This window comes from Vigna radiata, unplaced genomic scaffold, assembly GCF_000741045.1.
Source record: "Vigna radiata var. radiata cultivar VC1973A unplaced genomic scaffold, Vradiata_ver6 scaffold_165, whole genome shotgun sequence".
Lineage (NCBI taxonomy): Eukaryota > Viridiplantae > Streptophyta > Magnoliopsida > Fabales > Fabaceae > Vigna > Vigna radiata.
The window spans coordinates 511,814-535,247 of record NW_014542359.1 but is presented as its reverse complement, the minus strand read 5'-3'; the positions used below and the strand labels follow the sequence as shown (position 1 = coordinate 535,247).

General features: G+C 34.5%; 1 protein-coding gene and 1 pseudogene across 1 annotated transcript; one reads left to right on the top strand and one right to left on the bottom strand.

Annotated features, from left to right (window-relative positions):
* Positions 1-4,055: 4,055 nt before the first annotated feature.
* On the top strand, positions 4,056-13,826 carry LOC106779655 (peroxisomal and mitochondrial division factor 2-like). The gene is made up of 2 exons (XM_014667811.2): positions 4,056-4,974; positions 13,794-13,826. Exon 1 carries the CDS (start codon positions 4,396-4,398, stop codon positions 4,963-4,965), a length of 570 nt encoding a protein of 189 aa, XP_014523297.1. The 5' UTR covers positions 4,056-4,395; the 3' UTR covers positions 4,966-4,974; positions 13,794-13,826.
* A 3,002-nt stretch (positions 13,827-16,828) lies between these two features.
* On the bottom strand, positions 16,829-18,348 carry LOC106779654 (annotated as a pseudogene).
* Between the last annotated feature and the right edge of the window lie 5,086 nt (positions 18,349-23,434).

The following is a 23,434-nucleotide window of genomic DNA, read 5'->3' as shown; positions in this document are numbered from 1 at the left end:
CGTATTTCCAAACAATTTATGATGAACCACGTGGCCAAAGATCCAAATTTAATAGAATTTTAATTGCTGGAAAACAACTGGTACCATAGGCTAAAGAAGTGGGTACTTCAGGTGAGGTTTTTGTATAGAGGGGTAGTCTGTCAAAATGATGGTAATCTATGAGTGNCTAATTATTTTTTCAACCTTATTTTACAATTCCAAGAAATTTGGAACCTATTTTCAAACAATTTATGATGAACCACGTCGCCAAAGATCCGTAATTATTACAACTGGATGTTGAAGATGCTGCACATAGAGATTAACATTTTGAGGAGGATTTGCAAATTTTATACTATACTTAACTTTTTCCCCTTGTTTTAGCTTTGGTGGGGAGAGATTAAAATAACTATACTTTTTGGCTTCTTAGTTGCTTCATTTTGTTAATAATAAACTTCACTACTTCAAAATTTCGTGGTAAAAGGTGATATGAGAACCTAATCGTTAAAACATCAATGCTACATCTTTAAACTTATTAAATTGAGAGATCAAATCACATGAAGAACTAAAACATGTCCAAATTTATTGTTTGAGTTATATATTAAAAGAAAAACGTATAAAGTGATATGAAATCAATATACAAACCTTTTCCTTTACAAATTTACAACAACTAATGAAACATAAAATTCCACTTACCCCTTCATCAAGGTTCTTAATCCACACTCTACAACACAACTCATTGTTGCCTTCAATCTAGTTCAGTTTACTTCCTTCATGCTACATATTGTAAAACTTCTAAACAAACAACAAATGACTATATGTCCAAAATATTTACAAAATGCCTAGATTTTCCAACACTTGCTTCCTTCGCACGTTCGCATCATCCAAAATCCATTGACAAACATATTGCTCCCTAAAATATTGGAGTTCATCCTGCAAAAAGAAAAAGACACAACATTTGAATAAAATGCAACATTTATATCAAAGGTCCAAAAAAATAAAATTTTTTCAACTTACATTTGTATAAGTGGACATTGTGTTTCCATCGTATTTCTCAATTCCATCCTACAACTCCATAGTTTTTAAAACAATTATTCCACAATCAAATCTACAACAACAAAAAAGAACAAGGTAATGATATTTATCACATGAAGGGTACAATAAAGGTATGCCCGCTTCGGGGTCATTGAATTCCCATAACGAAACACATGTATGCAGACTTCTACAATCTAATTCATCCAAAACAAATACAATAAAGAGTTCTCTTAAACCATGAATCATGCAAACTGAACACAAAAAAAATTAAACCAAGATGGAGAGAGTATAACAACATGAAAACAAAATAATCTGACTTAAACACATGTTAAGATTACAAGCCGCCCGTTTCCAAACCCCAACAAAATATGCCTGTGCATTGATATATATTAAACCCCCTACGGTTAAAATTAACATCTTAATCAAAGTCAACACATCATTAATCTCTCTCCTTCCCTTTCAACTACAACAATCAACTTATGATGTAAGAAACGCACACATATGATGGATTTTTCAATGAAAAATGTATATTTGTCATGTAAATAGTCTTTTCACAAAAACAACTTTTGAAATAACAGGTGGGATTTTTCCTCAAGAAAGAGGAAGTACAACAAGAATAAAGATGAGTGTGGAGGCCAAAAGATTGGGCAAGGACAGTGACATTAATGGCTTCACTTTGAATAAGAAATTCAGGTGCCATAAGCTTTACTCCCAAGCTATATAAATACACATAAATTTGATCATTCTTCCATGACTGTAAATTACAAAAGTATCTATATATACTAAGCTTGATATTCTATGAAATATAAATTGGTTATATCAATACAATTTAAAATTTATTTAACGTGATATTTCTTTATTTTTATTTCTAACAAAGGAAGGTTAATTTTTATATATGATTTCAATAATTAAATGTTTCTTTTATTTTGTGTTAAAGGGCAAACAACATACCTTGTGGATGGTTAGTGGTGGTTGCAAGTATTTGAACCCGAGTAATGGAGCAGGAGAACAACTGTCACAAATATAAGAAGCAGACAACGCTCTTGAGCTTCAAATCCTTTAATCACCTGTACACAATAGGTAGAAACCAAAAAATAAATAAAGATAACTTAAAATTAGCATCTGCACAAATAATATGAATTAACTCTTAAATATAATTCATGAAGGTGAGAAAAATGATCAAAAATCACGTGTCCAGGAAGAGAGGACCTGTAGTTCAACCAAATAAATGGAACCTAATAGCCCTTTCTAGGAGAACAACAAAGAAATGAAAGACCCCAAATTTTTTAACTTTATATGTTAGGATTTACTTCATCTGAAAATGCCAACAATTTTGTCTTATGTGACTCCACACTAAATGGGCATGGTTAGTTAGTGGACATACAAATTTCCGCACTTATAATTAAGAAGCCTATTTATAAGATATTTTGAAATATCATATTATGAAAAACTCAAGATTGTGATGCATACTCATAAATAACATAAAGATCTTGACTTTCAACCATGCCAAACCCCAAATATTATTCATAAAACCTACAAACCCCTGTGGTGGAAGCTCCTCACTTCACAAATGCATCGAGGGAGGGTAATTATATGTAGCCTTCCCCCATTGCACAAAACAAAGAAGCGATTTAAAAACTAACCAAGGCAAAACTTTACTGTTGTGTCAAGGATCTCCCTCCGTATTTCATAGATTTAACATAATTATAGATAACTGATTAGAAGAGTTCAAGACGTTTTTCTTCCTAACTCAATTGTTGTGCTTAATTTACTTTGCGTGAGCAACAGAAAAAATTGAAATATATCTTAATTATTAAAGAACAGAACACAATGGGAACATAGAAGACTTAGTATAAATGATTTCGAATGTCCATCAAACATAAAAGATTAAGAACATACCTTCTGAATTGAGGAAACAAAACTGAGGAAACAAAAGTCAACCACTCCATATATCAAATGAATTGAGGAAACAGAACTGAATAAACCAACTCCACAAACTCAAGCACATGAGAAATTTTTGCAATGAACTTAAAACTTTGCAATCGCAGTAAATTGTGATGAGGCGAAAACCTCTCAATAAACAATTCATCCGAGTCTGAATTTGCAATATACAAAAAAACAACAGGTGGAGCTCGAGAACAACAAACAGAATAAAACAAAAACTCAAAGTCATTAGCCATATAAAAATGTAACTTGAGCTCACCCAGTTCACACATAATGCCCTAAACTCCCTTATCCTTTCACACAGGGGACAAAACCTGAGGAAAAAAGTGAACACTCACCTGGATTAGGGTTTAGGGTTCTGCCGTCGAGCAAATGGAACCGCGATTCTTGGTCGATGGAAGACAGCGGACGGGCGGACGGTGTCCGGCAACGACAGTGCGGCGGCGACAGTCTTCCGGTGAGCACGAGATGGTGAGAGGCGGGTTTGCAAAATGGGGAACGCGGGTTTGCGAAATGGGAACGGGATGGGGTCTGTGCAATGCTTATCAAATTCAAATTTCAGAATAAAAGAAACATTTCTTTCTCTGCCACGCGTCAACATCTCAGTTAATCTTCAAAAACCTGTAACTTTCTCTCTCTTTGCCACGTGGACGAATGAAATTTTGACACCTGTGGCGTGTCTAAATGTTGTTGAAAAGTGTTGTTCATATATCATTTTCCAATAAATTTGATTTACTTTATCTTTTAGTTTGAAGTTAGACATGTTTATAACATCTGATTTTGTTTTTAAAAATTAGTAAACAATGTTTCTCATAAATGAATTTTGGTGAAATTTTATAAATAATTCTCAAGAGGTGACAATTTAACCTTTATAAGTTTAAATAAAATTTTGCAATAGCAGGTTATTTTTTCTAAATTATTTAATTTTTCAAATAATTAACTGGAAATTTATATAAATATTTTTTGCAAAATATTATTTATTATATTTTCTGGAATCGAGGAATGGTTTTTATGTTTCTTACACCCAATCTTTCCTAAGATCTCATTAAATGTCTCTAGAAATTATTTTTTAACACATAATAAATTAATTTAAATTTAAAAAACTATTTATTTATTTTTCTATAAATGTTGATTAATAGAGTTTGAGCTAGACAAGATTTGAAGTTTAAATCTAACGTCCCAGAGGGAAAGTGAAAACGATAACAGAATAAAACTCTGCGCGCGAAAATTGCATTCTCCTTCTCCCTTCCCAGGAAAATCCTCCCAAATTTTCCCGGAAAACTCTCGTCCTCGCGACCTCGTCATTCATTCTCTCGCACTCCTTTCCACTCATCAATCTCTCACTATCCACTGTTCCTCTCATCCCCCCTTTCGCCACCTAGAAATCACGAGCACTCTTCACACCGATCGAATCTCATCGATTTACTTTCTCCCACCGCGATGGATATCGCGGACGGCGTCGTGTCGAAGATGGAGGCGCTGGAGCGCGATAACGCGTCGAAGAAGGACGAGATCCATAATCTGAAGATAGAGATCGAGTCCCTGCGGCGAGAGGCGGAGGAACTGGAGTCGGAGATGAATGCCGTTGAAGAGGCCGGATCAGAGGCGGTGGTGCTGAGCAGCGTGCTCGAGGATCGAGAGAGAATGTTGACGTTTCTGGAGAGGGAGACAAAGACTATGATGCAGATGAACGCAGAGAGCGAGATGAAGGTGCGCGATCTGGAGCGGAGGATTGGCGTTCTGGAAGTGCGGAAGAGCGAGGAGCGGTGTAAAAGAGTTCGCGTGGAGGAGGAAATGAGAGAGAAGGTTGGCGAGAAAGAGAAAGAGATTGAAAGACTGAAACAGAGAATCAAAGATTTGGAGGAAGCGAAGGGTGTGGAAAGGAAACAGAATAGCGAAATTGAGGACGAGGAAGAGAAGAAGGTATTAGGGTTTATGTGGCCGCTGGTTGCAGCCGGAGGTGCAGCCGTGGTTGCTGTGTTTTATTTCTATTTTCGAAAACGTAGGTGACACTTCAAGGTGACATGCTCAACTTCATTCCTTCTTTCTTTGCTATTTATTTAGTAATAACGTGAATTATATTAGTATTAATAATGTTTTTTTTTTTATATTCTTACTCACTTTTTTAAATCAACTATTCTTCTATCATTAAAGATTTTTAAATTAGAAAAAAAAAAGAGGATAGAGATTTTTTTTGTCATTTTTTGACATTGAAATTGGTGCTACTTTTGTACAATTTTATGAGTATTAGACTATATAAATTGTTGTTTTGATAAAATCATTCTTTATTACAGATTTAATAATATTTTTATATATGACGACTACTCACTAGTGATTTTAGTTAGTTTTATTTTCTTTTTTTTCTTTTCTTATTGAAAAGTTTATTTGGTTTCCATTACTAATGTTGAGTAAACATGACATTATAGTAGTTTGTACTTTATTATAAGTATTACTGAAATAGTGTTCAGTAAGTTCTAATTATTCAGATTTATAATTATTTTCGTGTCTTTACAATATTTATTCATTTTGTTCTTATAAGAATTTCTCTTATTATATTTTTTATTTTTTATTTAATTACAACAACTTTATTATTTTCTTAAACATGATTTGAACAATTTTATTTTTACTTTTTATTAAATAATATATTAACAATTTATTTGTTGTTATGTTTATTTTATGTATAATATTGTTTACAATACATTTATTTTTTTTACAATATTATATTATATAAAACAAACTAGACTTTTGTTTTGAATACAAAGATTTGAATATTTTTTAAAATGAAATCAGGACTAAGTTTTAAAAGAAAGAATCATCTAAGATCACAATGTTTTCTTCATCCGTCAGAAGAAGAACAATCTTAAAGATCACATTGTTGGTTGAGAACATTAACTAACGTTAGTTGAGAAATAATCTCAACCTATGTTGCCAAAAGGAAAAACAAAAACAATTATGATAGATATTTATACAAAAAATTCAATTAAAGAAAATGTGTTTGAGATAAATGAAAAACAAACTGTCCTAATAGGTTGATAAATAATACTAGTTTATATCAATAGAAGAAAAACTTGTCAGCTAAAAAATAATTACAATAAACTTTTTCTTAAAAGTAATTCTTGTGAACATGGTATTGAACTAACTATACCCAAACGTAATCAAGTCGACAGCTTTTCAATCTGAACTGAACTAATGATATATAAACCAAAAATGGTTGAGCCTCAAACAAAATGAAGTGAAAAAAACGAAAGAAAAACATAAATACAAAAGAGACTTTCAAATTATTATTTTTCAAATAAAATTTTGAATTATTTAATTCTAAATAACCAAATTACTCTCTATAAAATTTTAATTTCTTTTATAATTGTTTATTCCAACAACTTATTTTATTATACAATATTTTAATTTTTTTAATAAAAAAATTATTCACTTAACATTCTCTCCCAAATGATAACAGCTTTTTATTCCATTTGGATTGATAACATTTGTGAATGGCTATAATAAGTAATTTAAAAACAAATTATACATCACCTTACATTGTTTTATATATTTATGTTAATTAATGTTTGTTTATATCAGTTAAAATATTAATGCAAACTATTAATTTAAAATTAAAAAATTAATCATACTAGTTTGGTCCTTTAATTATATTCAATATTATCTGATTTGATTCTTTAACATTTTTGAGTTAATTTATTTTTTTGTGAACTTTTATATAACAATGTTAAATCTTATCGAAATTTTATGGATGAAAATCTCTTTAGTATGTGTTTTGGTTGAAATTGTTCGAGGGTAGATAGTTTTTTTTGTTATGTTATCTTTTGATTGTCCTTTCTTGTTATGTTCTCTTTCGATCGTCCAATTCTCTCCGAGAACGCAATCTACTCTAATGGTTTGTTGATCTGCAAAAGACACACTTCGACATTTAAGTTAGATATGTTTCATAAAGAGGTCTCTATTTTATTAGGATAAATCAAGGTTATTTTACCTATTAATACCGTATATTTGTAAAGTTTAAGGCAATATGACCCATTAATACATGTTAATATACCTGCTAACTCCTCATAAATGACCATTAACTTCGATTGATATATTTCATATAGTACATAAGTCTCCCAAGCCCAATCAAGCTCTTTATTAAAAGAGGTGCCCAGGGTTATTATGAGCTTGAGAGAAGTCGCTCACATTGTATTTATGAAGTGTATTTTCGATGCGCTTTAAGTCTTCATTCCTCTATGCACCGAGCGGCGGACTCTAGGAGTTCTTTTTGGAACTTTTTCCTAGGTTGAGTAGTAGACGCTAGGAGTTCTCTTTGGAACATTTTCTCTAGGCCGAGCGACGACTGATAGGAGTTATTTTTTAGAACTTTTTTCTATGTTGAGTAGAGGCACTAGAAGTTCTATTTGAAACTTTTTCTCTAGGCCGAGTGATGACTGATAGGAGTTCCTTTTTATAACTTTTTCATATGTTGAGTAGAGGCACTAGAAGTTCTATTCGAACTTTTTCTCTAGGCCGAGCGGCAACGAGTTCTTTTTTTCTTAGAACTTTTTCCTATGTTGAGTAGTAAACGTTAAAAGTTGTCTATGGAACTTTTTGTCTAGGCCGAGCGGTGAGTGATAAGAGTTCTTTTTCTAGAACTTTTTCCTATGTTGAGCGGAGGAATTAAAAGTTCCTTTTGGAACTTCTTCTCTAGTAGCGAGCAATAACAATTCTTTTTCTAGAAGTTTTTCCTATGTTGAGTGCAGACACTAGAAGTTCTTTTTGGAACGTTTTCTCTAGGTCGAGAGGCGAACAATAGGAGTTCTTTTTCTAGAACTTTCTCCTATGTTGAGTGGAGGCACTAGAAGTTATTTTTGGGACTTTTTCTTTAGGCTGAGGGGCAAATGATATGAGTTCTTTTTCTATAACTTTTTCTTATGTTTAGTAGTGGCACTAGAAGTTCTTTTTTGAACTTTTTCTCTAGACCGAGCAACGAGCGATCTTTTTCTAGAACATTTTCCTATGTAAGAAATTTTCACTCACAAAAAATATGCGTTAAATAAAATAAAATAAATTCTTTATAATTCATTTTTATAATGAAGAGTCATTAGAACCTGACAAGGTTGAACTTTGGTGGTCCAATTGACCAAGTGGTAAAGGATTAAATCTTCCTCTTCACGATATTTTTATTTACAAAAATATGCGGTAAATAAAATATTCAATATTATATTTTTATAATGAGAAACCATTTGAACATGACAAGGTTGAACTTTGGTGGTCCAACTGACCAAGCTGTAAGGAACTGAACCTTCTTGTGCAGGATATTTTTACTTACAAAAATATGCATTAAATAAAATAATTAATATTTTATTTTTATAATGAGAAGCCATTAGAACCTGACAAGGTTGAACTTTGGGGGTCCAACTGACCAAATGGTAAGGGTTGAACCTTCCTCTGAGGGATATTTGTACTCACAAAAATGTGTTAAATAAAATATTTAATATTTTATTTTTATAATGAGAAGCCATTAGAACCTGATAAGGTTGAACTTTGATGGTCTAACTGACCAAGCGTTAATGATTGAACTTTCCTCTGCATGATATTTTTACTCACAAAAATATGCGTTAAATAAAAGATTCAATATTTTTTTTTTATAATGAGAAACCATTATGTCAATGAATGGAAAAGATATGCAACGTTTATTCTCTTAATTAGGATAATTAAATGTAATAAATGTATATAATATTTTAGCTTATTTAGTGGGCTGAAAATCAGCTTGACAAATTGTAATTATTTTTATATATATGAAAGTTCTCTAACAAGAGGGGACACAATTTTCTGACTCAATCCTTTCTAAATTTAACATGGTATCAGTCTAGGTTACGATTCACAAACCTAGTTTGCGTTTTTTTTTCAGTCTCGTGTTCTCGACTCTCGACTCTCGACTTTCGACTTTCGAACTTTCGATTCTCGAATCTTCCCGTCTCTATTTTTCCTAGCTCCATGGCTTCCGAAAAATATGATGTCTTGTTCGTTCGCCTTAACGAAAAAAACTACTCCGCTTGGGCATTCCAATTCAAAATTTTTGTCACCGGAAAAGATTTGTGGGGTCATGTTGATGGCAGCACTCCCGCTCCTGACAAAGACAAAGATAAGGTCGCTCATGCTAAGTGGGCCGTCAAAGATGCTCAAGTCATGGCCTGGATCCTAAGTTCTGTGGATTCGAACATTGTCCTGAATCTTCGTCCTTACAAGACTGCAAGCACAATGTGGTCTTACCTGAAGAAAATTTATAGTCAAAATAATGCAGCTCGTCGATTCCAACTTGAGCACAACATCGCTAATTTTAAACAGGATAGTCTCTCCATCTCTGATTTTTACTCTCAATTCATGAACCTTTAGGCTGAATACACTGATATAGTTTATGCAAACTTGCCTTCCAAAGGTCTCAGTTCCGTACAAACAATTCATGAGATTACTAAACGTGACCAATTTCTTATGAAATTGCGATATGACTTTGAAGGTATCAAGTCCAATCTCATGCATAGAGATCCTGTCCCATCTTTGGATGCATGTCTTAATGAGTTGTTACATGAAGAACAACGTCTTCTTACACAGTCAATCATTGAAGATCAAAGACTGTCTACTGTTCCAGTCGCATATGTGGCACAAGGGAAGTCACGACGCCATGACATGAGTACTATTCAATGCTTTAGTTGCAAGCGATTTGGCCATTATGCTTCAACCTGTCCGAAAAAATTCTGCAACTATTGTAAAATGGACGGTCATATTATTAAGGAATGCCCAATAAGGCCACCACGACGACTTGCAACAACTTTTACAACCACGACTGTTTCTTCTATTCCCAACAGTTCTGCCAATCCCGCACCTGTCCATCCAAATGCTACTACTGATGCTCCAACTTTGACCCCTGAAATGGTTCAACAAATGATAATTTCAGCTTTTTCTGCTTTGGGATTATCAGGTAACTCCTCTTCCCCATGGTACTTTGATTCTGGGGCTTCCAACCACATGACCAACAATGCTCAATTCCTTACTAATATAAAAAACTATTCGGGGAATCTGACAATACATACTGCTGGTGGAAATCAATTGCCTATAACAGAAACTGGTGATATTTCTCCATTCCTATCAAATGTCTTTGTTGCTCATGGTCTCACTAGTAATCTTATATATGTCAGTCAATTAGTCGACAATGATTGCCGAGTTCAATTCTCACAGTCTGGTTGTTTTGTGCAGGATCAACACTCGGGGAAGATAATCGCGAAGGGGCCTAAAGTTGGACGCCTTTTTCCCATCCATTTCTCGTTGTCTCCAAGTCTTTCTTTGCCTTTAGTCTCTTGTAATTCTGTTGTGGTTGATCACCAAGTGTGGCATAAGCACCTTGGGCATCCCAACTCCAATGTTCTCTATGACATGTTCAAATCTGGTTTTCTTGGAAATAAACACATTCCATCTCTTAATAATATTCATTTTGATTGCATTCCTTGTAAGCTTGGCAAAAGTAAAATTCTACCTTTTCCAACACATCAGTCGACTGAAACACAACCATTCGATATCATCCATAGTGATGTTTGGGGAGTGGCACCAGTTACGTCTCAAGCTAATTACAAATATTTTGTAACTTTTATTGATGATTATAGTCGTTTCACTTGGGTCTACTTTTTGCGCTCAAAAGATGAAGTCTTTCCCACTTTCAAATTCTTTAATGCTTATGTCCAAGCCCAATTCTCCTCCAAAATCAAGATTCTTCTCTCTGATAATGGGGGGGGGGGGAATACACATCACACTTATTTCAGGAATTCTTACAATCTAATGGCATTTTATCTCAAAGATCATGCCCATCAACCCCTCAACAAAATGGGGTGGCTGAATGGAAAAATCGCCATTTGCTAGATGTTGTCCGCACTCTTTTACTAGAGTCACATGTGCCATCACGATTTTGGTGTGAAGCCCTTTCCACTTTTGTTCATCTTATAAACAGATTACCATCTCCTTCCATAAATAATGAATCTCCTTTCACTCGGTTATTTGGTCACCCACCTGATTACTCCACTCTTCCTATCTTCGGTTGTACATGTTATGTCCATCTTCCTCCACACGAACGCACCAAGCTCACTGCACAATCTGTGGAATGTGCTTTTCTCGGCTATTCTCCTCATCAAAAGGGCTTTCTATGTTATGATCCTAACCTTCATCGAATTCGGGTCTCTAGAAATGTCATTTTTCTAGAAAATGCATATTTTTTTGCAAACCATCATGACTCGTTCTCTTCCCCAATTTCTGTTTTGCCATTGTTTTCTAATTCTTCTGCAGGTCAATCCCATGGGCCCCTTGAAGATACTTCCTTGGATGCTGATCCAGTACAAGCTCCAGAACCAGAACCAACTCCTTTACGACGCAGTTCACGCATTGGTAAGCCCCCAAAAAGGTATATATGTTCCATGTCAGCAACATTATCATCTATTCCTATTCCTTCTTCTTATAAACAGGCAATGCAGAATGAATGTTGGCAAAAAGCTATTGAAAGTGAACTTCTCGCCTTGGAAGAAAATCAGACATGGGATATAGTGCCATGTCCTCTATCTGTTAAACCTTTAGGCAACAAGTTTGTGTTCTCCATAAAGCTGCGTTCGGATGGCTCCATAGACCAGTACAAGGCGCGACTGGTTGTGCTTGGAAATAAGCAAGAGTATGACCTTGACTATGACGAGACTTTTGCTCCAATTGCAAAGATGACCACTGTGCGAACTATCCTTGCTCTTGCTGCATCCAAATCTTGGCCATTACATCAAATGGATGTAAAAAATGCATTCCTCCATGGTGACCTTAAGGAGGAAGTTTACATCACACTTCCTAGTGGTATGTCGACTCTCTCCCCGAATACTGTTTGCAAATTGAAACGATCTTTATATGGCTTGAAGCAGGCCCCAAGAGTATGGTTTGAAAAGTTTCGCTCCACTCTTCTTGGTTTTTCTTTCAATCAAAGTCAGTATGATCCATTACTCTTCCTTCAACGGACTCCTAAAGGGATCGTCGTACTTCTTGTTTATGTGGATGACATTGTGGTCACTGGTTCTGATCAAGATGCTATTTCTAGAACCAAACAAATGTTGAATTCAACTTTTCACATGAAAGAGTTAGGCCATCTCAATTATTTCTTGGGTTTAGAGGTGCATTACCATCCTGAAGGTATTTTTGTAAATCAGCATAAATATATTCAAGATTTGGTCCAGCTAGCGGGACTCACCAATGTTACCCTTGTTGACACTCCAATGGAAGTTAATGTTACATATAGCCGACATGAAGGAGAACTTCTTGACGATCTTACTCAATATCGGAAACTAGTTGGTAGTCTCATCTATGTGACAATCACTCGCCCTGATATTTGTTATGCTGTACACACTGTTAGTAAGTTCATGCAATCTCCAAGGCAATTCCATTTTTCAGCAGTACAACGTATCATTAAATATCTCCTTGGCACCTCAGGTCGTGGTTTATTCTTTCCTAGTAATTCATCTCTTCAACTCCAAGCTTATAGTGATGCTGATTGGGCTGGTTGTCCAGACACTAGGAGGTCAACTATTGGCTGGTGTATGTTCCTAGGGAATGCTCCTATTTCATGGAAATGTAAGAAACAAGACTTAGTCTCCAAGTCGTCCATTGAAGCAGAATATCGTGCAATGTCTGCTGCTTGTTCTGAAATAACATGGCTACGTGGTCTTCTTACAAAGCTTGGAGTTTCTCAAGCACAACCCACTCCACTACATGCTGATAACACCAGTGCCACACAGATTGCAGCAAATCCAGTTTACCATGAACGGACGAAACAGATTGAGGTCGACTGTCATTCTATCCGAGAAGCATATGATCGTAGGGTCATCACTCTACCACATGTCTCCATAGCTGTTCAAATAGCTGACATTTTCACTAAATCATTGCCACGCCAGCGTCACAATTTTCTACTTGGCAAATTGATGCTTGTAGATTCACTAGCATCAATTTGAGGAGGGATGTCAATGAATGGAAAAGATATGCAACGTTTATTCTCTTAATTAGGATAATTAAATGTAATAAATGTATATAATATTTTAGCTTATTTAGTGGGCTGAAAATCAGCTTGATAGATTGTAATTATTTGTATATATATGAAAGTTCTACAACAAGAGGGGACACAATTTTCTGGCTCAATCCTTTCTAAATTTAACACATTAGAACCTAATAAGGTTGAACTTTGGTGGTCCAACTAACCAAGCGATAAGGGACTGAACCTTTCCGTGTAGGATATTTTTACTCACAAGAGTATGCGTTAAATAATATAATCAATATTTTATTTTTATAATGAAAAGTCATTAGAATCTAACAAGGTTTAACTTTGGTTGTTCAATTGACCAAGCGAAAGGGATTGGACCTTCCTGTGTAAGATATTTTTATTCATCAATATTTTATTTTTATAATGAAAAGTCATTAAAATCTTAGTAGGATAAACTTTGGTGATCCGACAAACATATATTATCATTGATACATACGAGCAAATGATGAAAAAAAAAAATAATGATATGACAAATGTTAGTTGTTTTTTGTGTGCATATCAAATGCTAATATGGTACCTCATTATTAATATAAGTGATTCATTGTTACTATTTTTGACACATTAGTTACTTATATAAGTTCTTTCATGAATTATTTGTGAGTTAGGTAATATAACATCAATTCTTATTATTGAATTGAATTGCACTTTAGAAAAAACTTTTTAATCTTTTGGTACATATATATTTTTGCTTTAGCATTTTTTCTGTTACTTTAGCATATTTATAATTTTTATGCTCGTTATATGCCAGACACAGTGGAAAAAAGATCTACAAGGTTTGCGGAATACCAAATTCGCCAATTGGTACGAAGTAGAGGTCAAATTTAGCTTTGAAGTTGAGTCAGATGTGTTGCCACAGATGTTTAGCCTACTGTCACTAATTTGAGGATATCTTACTCAATTTAAGCCCTAAAACATGAGTTCTTCTTCGAATCTTGCAAGGCAGGGTATACTAGGAATTCTAATTGACAATTATATATAGGTCAATTCATTGTGAGAATTTATACAGGAAACTCATTAATGTAGTTTTTTTTTTTTTTTCCTTTTCTTTTGGGATTTAAGAAAATCTCTTTTCTCCCCTTTTCTACAATTTTTGCACCGTTCATTGTTCAAGCTTCTTCAATTTATAAAGACTATGGAAGGTTAAAGACCTTGGTGAATTCAGGTAATCTGAAGGTGTGTGATTTTGAATTTTGCACTCTTTTGCTTTATATGCGTTGTTTCGTTATCAATCTATCAATTTTAAACGAAGTTAATTAGTTGAATAGTAATCCAGTTTATTGACTCGATTAAAAGTGTTTTTACTTTTGAATAATTGTTATTTTGCTTTACTATTTGTTAACTGAGTTCCTTATCTGTCTTTTTGAAAAAAAAAATCTTTATAAGTAATTTTAGGATATAATAAAGATTTTATAGAAACTAATATAGTTTAATTTCTATGAATTAATTTATGCATAAATTGATTATATAATTTATTTAAAATTGTTTTTTTCATTCTTTCTTCTACCTAAGACTAAAATCAACAAAGGTGTAAAACAAAATCGAATTTAGTTGTGGACAACGACAAAACCTAGTAAATAGTTTGAGTTCCTTGGATATATAGTGATCAATCAATTTAAGTTATTTTGCTACATTCAATTTTAAGTTTAAATTGAATTGATGAACACTTCTATTACCTTCTTATTAGATTGGGTATGTAAATGTGTAGTTATATTATATTTAATTGAGGAATTTAATATGAATTATCAAGGGTATTCTTACATATAGGTAAATAGGGTGACAAAGTAAGTAACCTGAATTGGTTCGCCAATCATTCAAAATTTTGGTAAGTTGTATTAGAGTTTTTAATTTGTCAACCCATTTGTCCATTTTGTTTAACTTATCAAGTAAATCATAGCCGGGTAATGACGAGTTGATTCGATGACCTTTATTTTTTAAATCAAAAATTAAAATAAGAAATAATTTAAAAGATTATATTTTTTTGTATAATATTATTTCAAAGTAAATATAAATTAATATTATAATTTGAATAATTAATATTTACAAATTAAATTTCAATTATTAATTATAATTAAGTAATTAAACATATAAAATTTTAATTATTTCAATTTATTTAATTAAATACATTAGTTAATCAATTAAATATGAATTTATATATATATATATATATATATATATATCACAATCATGTGGTCCTTATATTTTATCGCATTGTAATTATTGCACTTAAAGAATGAAAACAAAGTGAGAGATATATACAAGTGTATTTCGTCGTTGACACACATTAAATTGATAAATGCAAATTATAGTAATTAGATAGATATATGATTGAAAAGATAGTTAGTGTCATTAAATACTACCCATTTAAAACCACGCATCTAATCAACAACCACTTATATTAGCTCAACTAATATTTTTAAAATACTTTTTTGACATTTCTCGTTTTTGAAGTAAACAAAAATTTGCACTGAGCTTAAGTCATAGATGACAAATAAATAATTAATAGCGTAAATCATTTCTGATGCTGCAACAAAGATTCTTATTATTTTTTTCTTTTTAATTATATATAAAAGTCAAATTAATGAAGAGTTAGACATGATACTATTATATTAACTAAAATCCTTTTTCCCTTTTTTTTAATAATTGAATCAGACTAACTTATTCAATTGCAAATACGGTTAATTGGTTCATATGAAAATTGGTCTCTAAATATATAGGTCAATGATATTTTTGTAGTAAAAATACTGACCGAAATTCGAACCGCAATTTTCTGAGGTGTGTAAATTTATTATCTTTAAGGACTTATCCGCGATGTATTGCACAAGTCTCCCAGAATACAACACGAACTCGGAAATATTCGAGAATCACAAAACTAATAAGAAACTCTCATAGAGTTTATGTCCAAGATAAATTTTAGAAAAGGAAGAGAGAATGAAACTAAGAAGAGAGGAGAATAATGTGAAAGACTGAACTTGGTATTTTGGAATGGGGGAAGAGCTCTCTATCTATAGAGCTAAGAAAGAATAAAATAAATAAAAGAAATTAAAACTAATCAATGATTTTAACGTTGCAAAATTAATTGACATTGAAAAATTTGAATGTTGGCATATTACCGTTGAGCAACGTTTCTTTTGCAATAATCTAACATTATTACAACAATCCCCCACTTATTGCAAAAGAAAGTTGAGAGAAAAGAAACTTTTATGCTGGGTCTCATAAGGTATAATGCATCAGAGCTGGTATAACAAGCTATATGAACCAGTCTTAGATTGAGATACATAACACAGTGTAGTTGGTATAGCAAGTTATATGAACCAAAGACACTTGACGTGTGTTAGAGGTTTATCAATCATAATACACCCCCACAATCCTTGCTGTTATTACTGTGTTGCGCTTACTAGGCTATGCGCATGCTCGGTATTCATGAGGGCTCTAGAGATTATGCCAAGATCTCATGCAAGCGGCCCCACTTGATACTCATATAGGTGATTTCATCAAGTGTATGTTGCAAATCATACACCACCCATCAGGGATATGAAAATCATTAAAAACTTTGTTTAAATTAAAATTCTTTCACCACATAGAATTTTAATAACAAAGTTTAGCCTCTCAATAATGCAGTCTTTAACACTTTCACACACACCATAGGAAGGAACATAATTGATTAAAATCAATTTACTGCTATTAGAACTAACAAGTGACTTGTTTTTACCCATATGAACCTTATTCATGGGATCTCCAATCACAAAAGTTGGGTTACCATCACTTGTTTGTTTGCAAGTGGCTTTAAGTCACATTCCCCTCGATGTTTCTAATATCATTTGTCTTCCCATGGGTTTTGTTAGAGGATCTGCTAGATTCTGTTCTGATTTCACATAATCAATGGAAATAGTTTCACTCTTTAGCAGCTGCTTCACCAAATTGTGTCTCAATTGGATATGTCTATTCTTTCCATTGTAATTCTTCCTTTTTAACTATAGTTATTGTCGATTGTCAATCACAGTGTATTGACACCGATAGGGTTGGTTTCATTCCTAGAGGAATGTTCGCTAAGAAGTTTTCAACCACTCAGCCTCATTACTAGCCATCTTAAGAGCGATAATCTGAGATTCCATTGTTGATCTTGCAACAATAGTTTGTCTGGCTGGTCTCCATATAATCGTACCACCTCCAAGTGTGAATACATAACCACTAGTGGATTTTGTCTCGTCTAAATCAGAGATCCAATTAGCATCACTGTACCCTTCTAGGACAGTAGGAAATCCACTATATTCAATGGAATAATCCATCAAACCTCTTCTTTTGTTGTGAGAACGGAATGAAATAAAAGTAATGAAACCCGCGATGGCTACTGAATAACCTCCTTTTACTTTCTGAAGAAGAAAGCCTTTTACCTTTGTATTTCTTCACCAAATTTTGTTCAGTTCCATCCAAGCTAGGTTTTGTCTGAATCTTCGTGGAAGAAGAAGCGGTTCACCAGCCACTACATCTGTGGATCCCACAAAATCATTAAACTTGGCGGTTGCTCGCTCTTTGATCAGTGATTCGCCGACCACTAGATCGATGAATAATCTCTCCAAAATCTTCTTTTTGATTAGTGATTCACCAGCCACTAGATCCAGGGATCCCACCTTATTCTCAAACCTGGTGGCTCGGTTGATCGGCACTCCTATAGGCTCATCTTGCATACAAATTCTGGGGCTCCCAGGTCCTGCATCCACCAAGAACATTTCTTCCCCTAAGCATAAAACTTCATATTGTAAGGCCTTTCCACTACATAAGAATAAACTGGAATTAGATCTTTGAAATGATCGACTAAAATAGATGCTCATCATAAGCTTTTTTTCCTACTCTTCCCGTTCTATTGATCAGAAGCATCCAGTAGCACCACGCCAAACGACTCAACTAGGAGTGCTCATCCTGGCTTTTCCATCCTCTGACCAAACACATAGAGGGCTGGTTGAGATGATCCCTTCCTGCTTCTACTACACTACCAGAAAGAGCTAACCGGCTTCCATCTTCAACATCNGAAGGTACCTTTTATCTGAAAATTTTGACGAACACCCATCATTTTCTTATAAATGGCGGAATTTGGGTTATTGACTTCTTCCCACATTGTTTGCAGATGTTTCGGCGAGTATTCAATTTGTCTATTTGTAAGAAGCGCATCAGTAATGAGGCCATATCTGTGCGTTCTCCAAAAAGCAGAATGGCCGGGATCCAATGTGGGCATGTGGTCTATGATCTGACGTTTTAATGCTGCGGTTTCGCGAGCTTGGTTTAGAAGCTGCTCTGGAGTTGTACCTCTGGAGTTGTACCTAGAGGAGCCGCAACTATTAAGCCCCTCAAAACATGCTCTTCCATCTCACGACATAGAACCAGTTCTTCTTGCGGCGGTTCCGAGGTTGTTTCTGGCTCTGTCTCATCCGTGGGAGGAAAATTTAGATCAATGGANGGCCNCTTAGAAGAGCTGGCACCGTCNGCACCTACGTATAAAGTAAGGTCCCCCTCCATGAAAGAGAAGAACCCTTCGATACAATGAGTCATCAGATGAAAGAGGGCAACTCCCTTCCATCCCCAACCAAGAAGGCGACTAAAGAGGAGGCGCAATGATCTCAAAAGGAGCATTGATTTGAGTTTTACCAAAAGCAGACTCAAATCAAAGCCGAGTACAAGAGACAAGCAGCAATAGCAGAATAAAGTCTTGATTACAATAAGGAATAAGGCAAGGGTCGACCTTCTGACTCTATTAACAAACTTTAAGACTCTTACATAGAATTCCATAATCTCTCATTTGACCTTCTATAATATAACAGGGGAATGCCTTTCTTTACACTTTATAAAAGGGCCTCAGATAAAGAATTTTAAACCCACATATCCTATTTGACATCATAGCATAGAAAGCAATACCCCTTGATCCCATATTTATTCCATTCAATTTATGTGTATATAGACTACTCATTCGATTTTGAACCTTCTAACATCTCGAACCTAATTTGCACCTTTAACATAACATCTCGACTCACATCACATCTCGTTTAGAGCTCAAACTTAAGGTTTAATTACACCCCCCGAGGTGGGGCGTATAATGACGCCCCACGGCGAGGATAAGGATTCATAGGCGATATGGAGCTTTTGTAAATAGGCAACTTGAGGTTCCACTATAAACATAAACACCATTAAATGGTGGACTAGTAGAAACAAAAATAGTAATACAATGAAGAACTTCAGTACATCATCAGGGTATAAGAAACTTTCAAAACTTTTGGGCCAGTGGATAAACGTTTTTCATATTCGAAGTATAAAATGGGGTTGTTCCTCCATTTGTGCTCTTTTTTCTTCTTCTTTTCGAGGGGTATCCATTATGTCTAGAATACAAAGATGAATCCACCCCTCACCCCTCAAGTGGTCAAGAAAGAAGGGATTAAATATATTCCAATGTGGGTTTTACCCCATGGGAAAGATGGTTTTCACCAACCAAAGACATGGGAAAGGCTAAAGGAAAGGAACATAAAAAAAGCGAATCATCATGAGATCCTAAATTCTTATACAAAACTCATATCTCGTTAATGAGTCGCGGGGCATTGTTCATTTTTTGACGAACCCATTTCCTTTTCCATCTGTTAGATCAACTCGAATGCCTCCCCAGTCAGTTTCAACAACTTTTTGTACTTCCTCGACCGCTTGGCCTTCTACTCGGGGGTCACTAGACAACTTTTCGTATATATGGAATATATACGAAATACGTAATTTTTACATCATTTTGTGGCAATTTGACTTAATAGAAATGAGTAACTCTCTCTTTTCGACTCTTTTCGAAAGTTTCCCCTAAGCTGGTGAATGCACCTTAACGTTAAGAAATCTTCTTATCTATTTCAATTGGAAGTTTCACTGGACACATCAAGGTTTTTTTCTGGAGCAAAGGTGCGATAGCTTTCCGAGAGGCAAAAGAATAATAGCTTGATCGCCCCTAGATAATAAGCAGGAGAGNAGTTCATTGCTGCCTTTCTTTATCCCGGTTTCTCCCGTCTGGACCTGGCGGAGTGGGATGGGGCTAGCCCCGCAGAAGAAGAGAAGAGCAGAACCCGCTGTTGCTGTCCACGAAGTAGCAAAGGACACCCAAGAATCAACATAAGCCAAATCTGGGTAAGTGGAATCCCTTTATCCTGAATTCATTCCTGAAGAAGCGGAAGAGGCAGAAGAATTGGTCAACCCTTTCTTTCATCCCCGCTAGCGCTAAATTAGATCATGAAAGAGCGAAAGAGCTGAGCTAATAAGAACCCCTTGCTGCAGTAGCAAAAGACGAAGCGGAGTCTGGTGCTTCATTTCCATATATAGAGGAGAGGGTTCCAGCTAACGTGTTAGCTAAGCGGTCCGGCACCGGAAACCGATGACGCGATAGGAGATTGATTCCATTCTAAGCTTAAGTAGGCCCGCAATCTCAAGAAGAAGGAGGTATGGAGTCGGAATAAGAATCGAAATTTCCTAGAATTACCTATACTAGATAAGCTTCTTAGGGCTAAGGTATTCGTCCTTGCTGGGTAAAGACCAACCAATAGAAGAAGGTTAGCAAGCTTGGGTCAGTTGACCTTGTATTGCAGTCGCATAACCTCAGCGTGTATCTCTTGAAATGCATCCAGCAACAGGTCGTGCTTCACTTCAATAGGTTCTTTCTCGAACTCTGTATCACTATCATAATCTGTCAGTGGTGTTCCAGCCATGAAGCATATCTTTGATTCCTCCTCCCGATCAAGATCTTCATCAATTAAGGATTCTGAATCACTTTTCTCCCAAGTAATATATGTTGAGATTGTTGACAACACAAACTCTATATCAATCTAGTTTTTGATGATAACAACACTATGCTTAATAGCAGTACATATGTTGTTGCATTACATGTTCTTGTGCTGTACTGATTATTATATCTATTGAACATGTTTGATGTACTGTGTTGTATGTTCTTATGTTAATTGTTTAATATATTTGTGGAACATGATTACATGATTATGTGAAATGTTAAATGATTTATCAAATATATTTTACTGCACATTTTGCAAAGTGAAAAACCATAAGCACTTATATTAACTTATAACTGTGTGACAAAGTTATAGTACAGTCGACTACATTAGTATTGGATTCGACTATGCTAAAACCTTTGTACAGATTTTGAGAATCAGTGCTCTGTGATGTTTTAAATTGAAAAGAATTTCAAAGTATTTTTTCATGTGACAGTCGACCTTGTCCAGTGTACATTCGAATGTGTTTTTAATCTGTTTTGGAATTCTGTTCTGCTACTGCGCTCCAACGGCTATATTTTTAAAAGTTAGTTAAGCATTGATGACTTGGTCAACTGTATTAAATGTGTGTTTTTTTTGTTGACTAAGAGCTACTATGTTGATTGTCTCTTATAACTATAATAATACAGTCGACTGAATTAGTAGTGCATTCGACCGAGAAACAATCTGACTGATAGAAAACTATAAATTGACTGAACGTGAATTGTTTAGAGACTTTTGATGCTCTAACATTTTCATTAGTTGTTTCAGATTGAATTCTCTGTGTTAACAACTCCAAGAATGCTCCAAGAAGATGGTGTTGATCTTTCTTGAGAGAGATTCAGAGGGAGATAGCTTGTGCGCTCATTGTTTGATCAGATACTACACAAAGAAAGTGCTTCTTGATTGATCGTTGAAGGCTTGACATCCTGTGAAGACTGCTGCATTTTGTGAAGGCTTGACATCGTGTGAAGATTGCTGCATTGAGGCTCGGCATCCTGTGAAGAGTGCTGGAATTGAACCTGTTGTGATACAGGGGTTACACGTTGAGGATTGTTCGACGTGGGTTCAGATTGCAGAAGAGGGGTTTCTTGCTGAAAGTTTTGTTTTTGTTATTGCAGCTATATTTTGGTTTTGGGTTAGAGAGGAGATTTATATTTTTGACGTGAGGTCTTCTATAAATTCCTTGCTGTAAAAACTGCAACCATTATCGTGCATTTGATTCCTGGGTTGGAAGGACACTGGATGTAGGCATTGTTGGCCGAACCAGTATAAAAACCAGTGTTTGATTTTCTCTATCCCTACACTCTTTAATTCCAGTCGACTTTATCTGTTACGCAGTCAACTACGTTTTTTCCGCTGCATATAAATTTTCATTACTTGCATTTCAAGAAAGATAAAAAAGCTTTCTACTTTTGATAAAAGATTGCGAAAATATTTTATTTTTGAAACATCACCAATTCACCCCCCCTCTTGGTGTAAAAACGAAGCTTACCTATTTTCCAACAATTGGTACCAGAGCTGGTTATCATAAGATACTTGAAAATTTAGTCGACACTGTTTTTATCTCATTCGACCATAAAACTTGGGGATGGCTTCCTGTTTTCAAACTTTTGGTGAAGGTGCTTCAACAAACAGACCACCTCGTTTGCTGGTGAAAATGATCCTTTTTGGAAAATCAGAATGCAAATCTTTCTTGTATTGCAAGATAAAGGAATTTTAGATGCCAATTTAAATGGACCTTTAGTGCCTACAAACCTTTTACTGAGTGGAATGCTGATGAAAATAGAAAAGCTCAGTATGATGTTAAAGCTAGAAATATAACTGCCTCTGCATTGACAATTGATGAATTTTTCAGGATATCTTAATGCAAATTTGCTAGAGCTGTCAAAACTGGTAACCCGGCTCGACCCACCACGGGTTGGTCACTTAGTGAGCCAACCCAACCCGGCTCATTTACTAGCGAGTCAGAAAAACTTGAACCCGGCTCGACCCACCACGGGTTGGTGGGTAAACGGGTTGGCTCACTAGCCCATTTAATTATATTTTTTTTAAATAAAAAAATACAAACTTTCTGTAATTTAAATTTAAACAATTTTCACTCCCAAAAAAAAAATTATGTTAAAGACAATTCAAAATAATAATAAAAAGTACAATATAATCCAAATGTCATTAAAAAACAAACACAAAAAATATACAAATAAGTTGATTATATTCATCATTTTTTGTTCTTGTTGTAATCCTTGACCCTTGTTCTTGTTGTCTCCAAATTCACTAATAAAGATTTTCCTACTATCAGAACAATTCCGACAATCAATAAAAAAATATTAGTAAAAAAAAGAGAATTAGTACTCAACAATATCAACAAAAAATTAATAGTTTAATCTGTAACATAATTTTTCAAATTCAAAGATATCAAAAAGAGCTTGTTCAAATAATGTATACTCAAATTATTTAAATAAAATGAACAAAATCTGCTGTAACATAATTTCCCTAATTCAAAGATATCAAAAAGAGCTTGTTCAAATAATGTATACTCAAATTATTTAAATAAAATGAACAAAATCTGATACAAGCATGTCAAAACATGAAAAAATCATTCCATGTCTTCAAATCC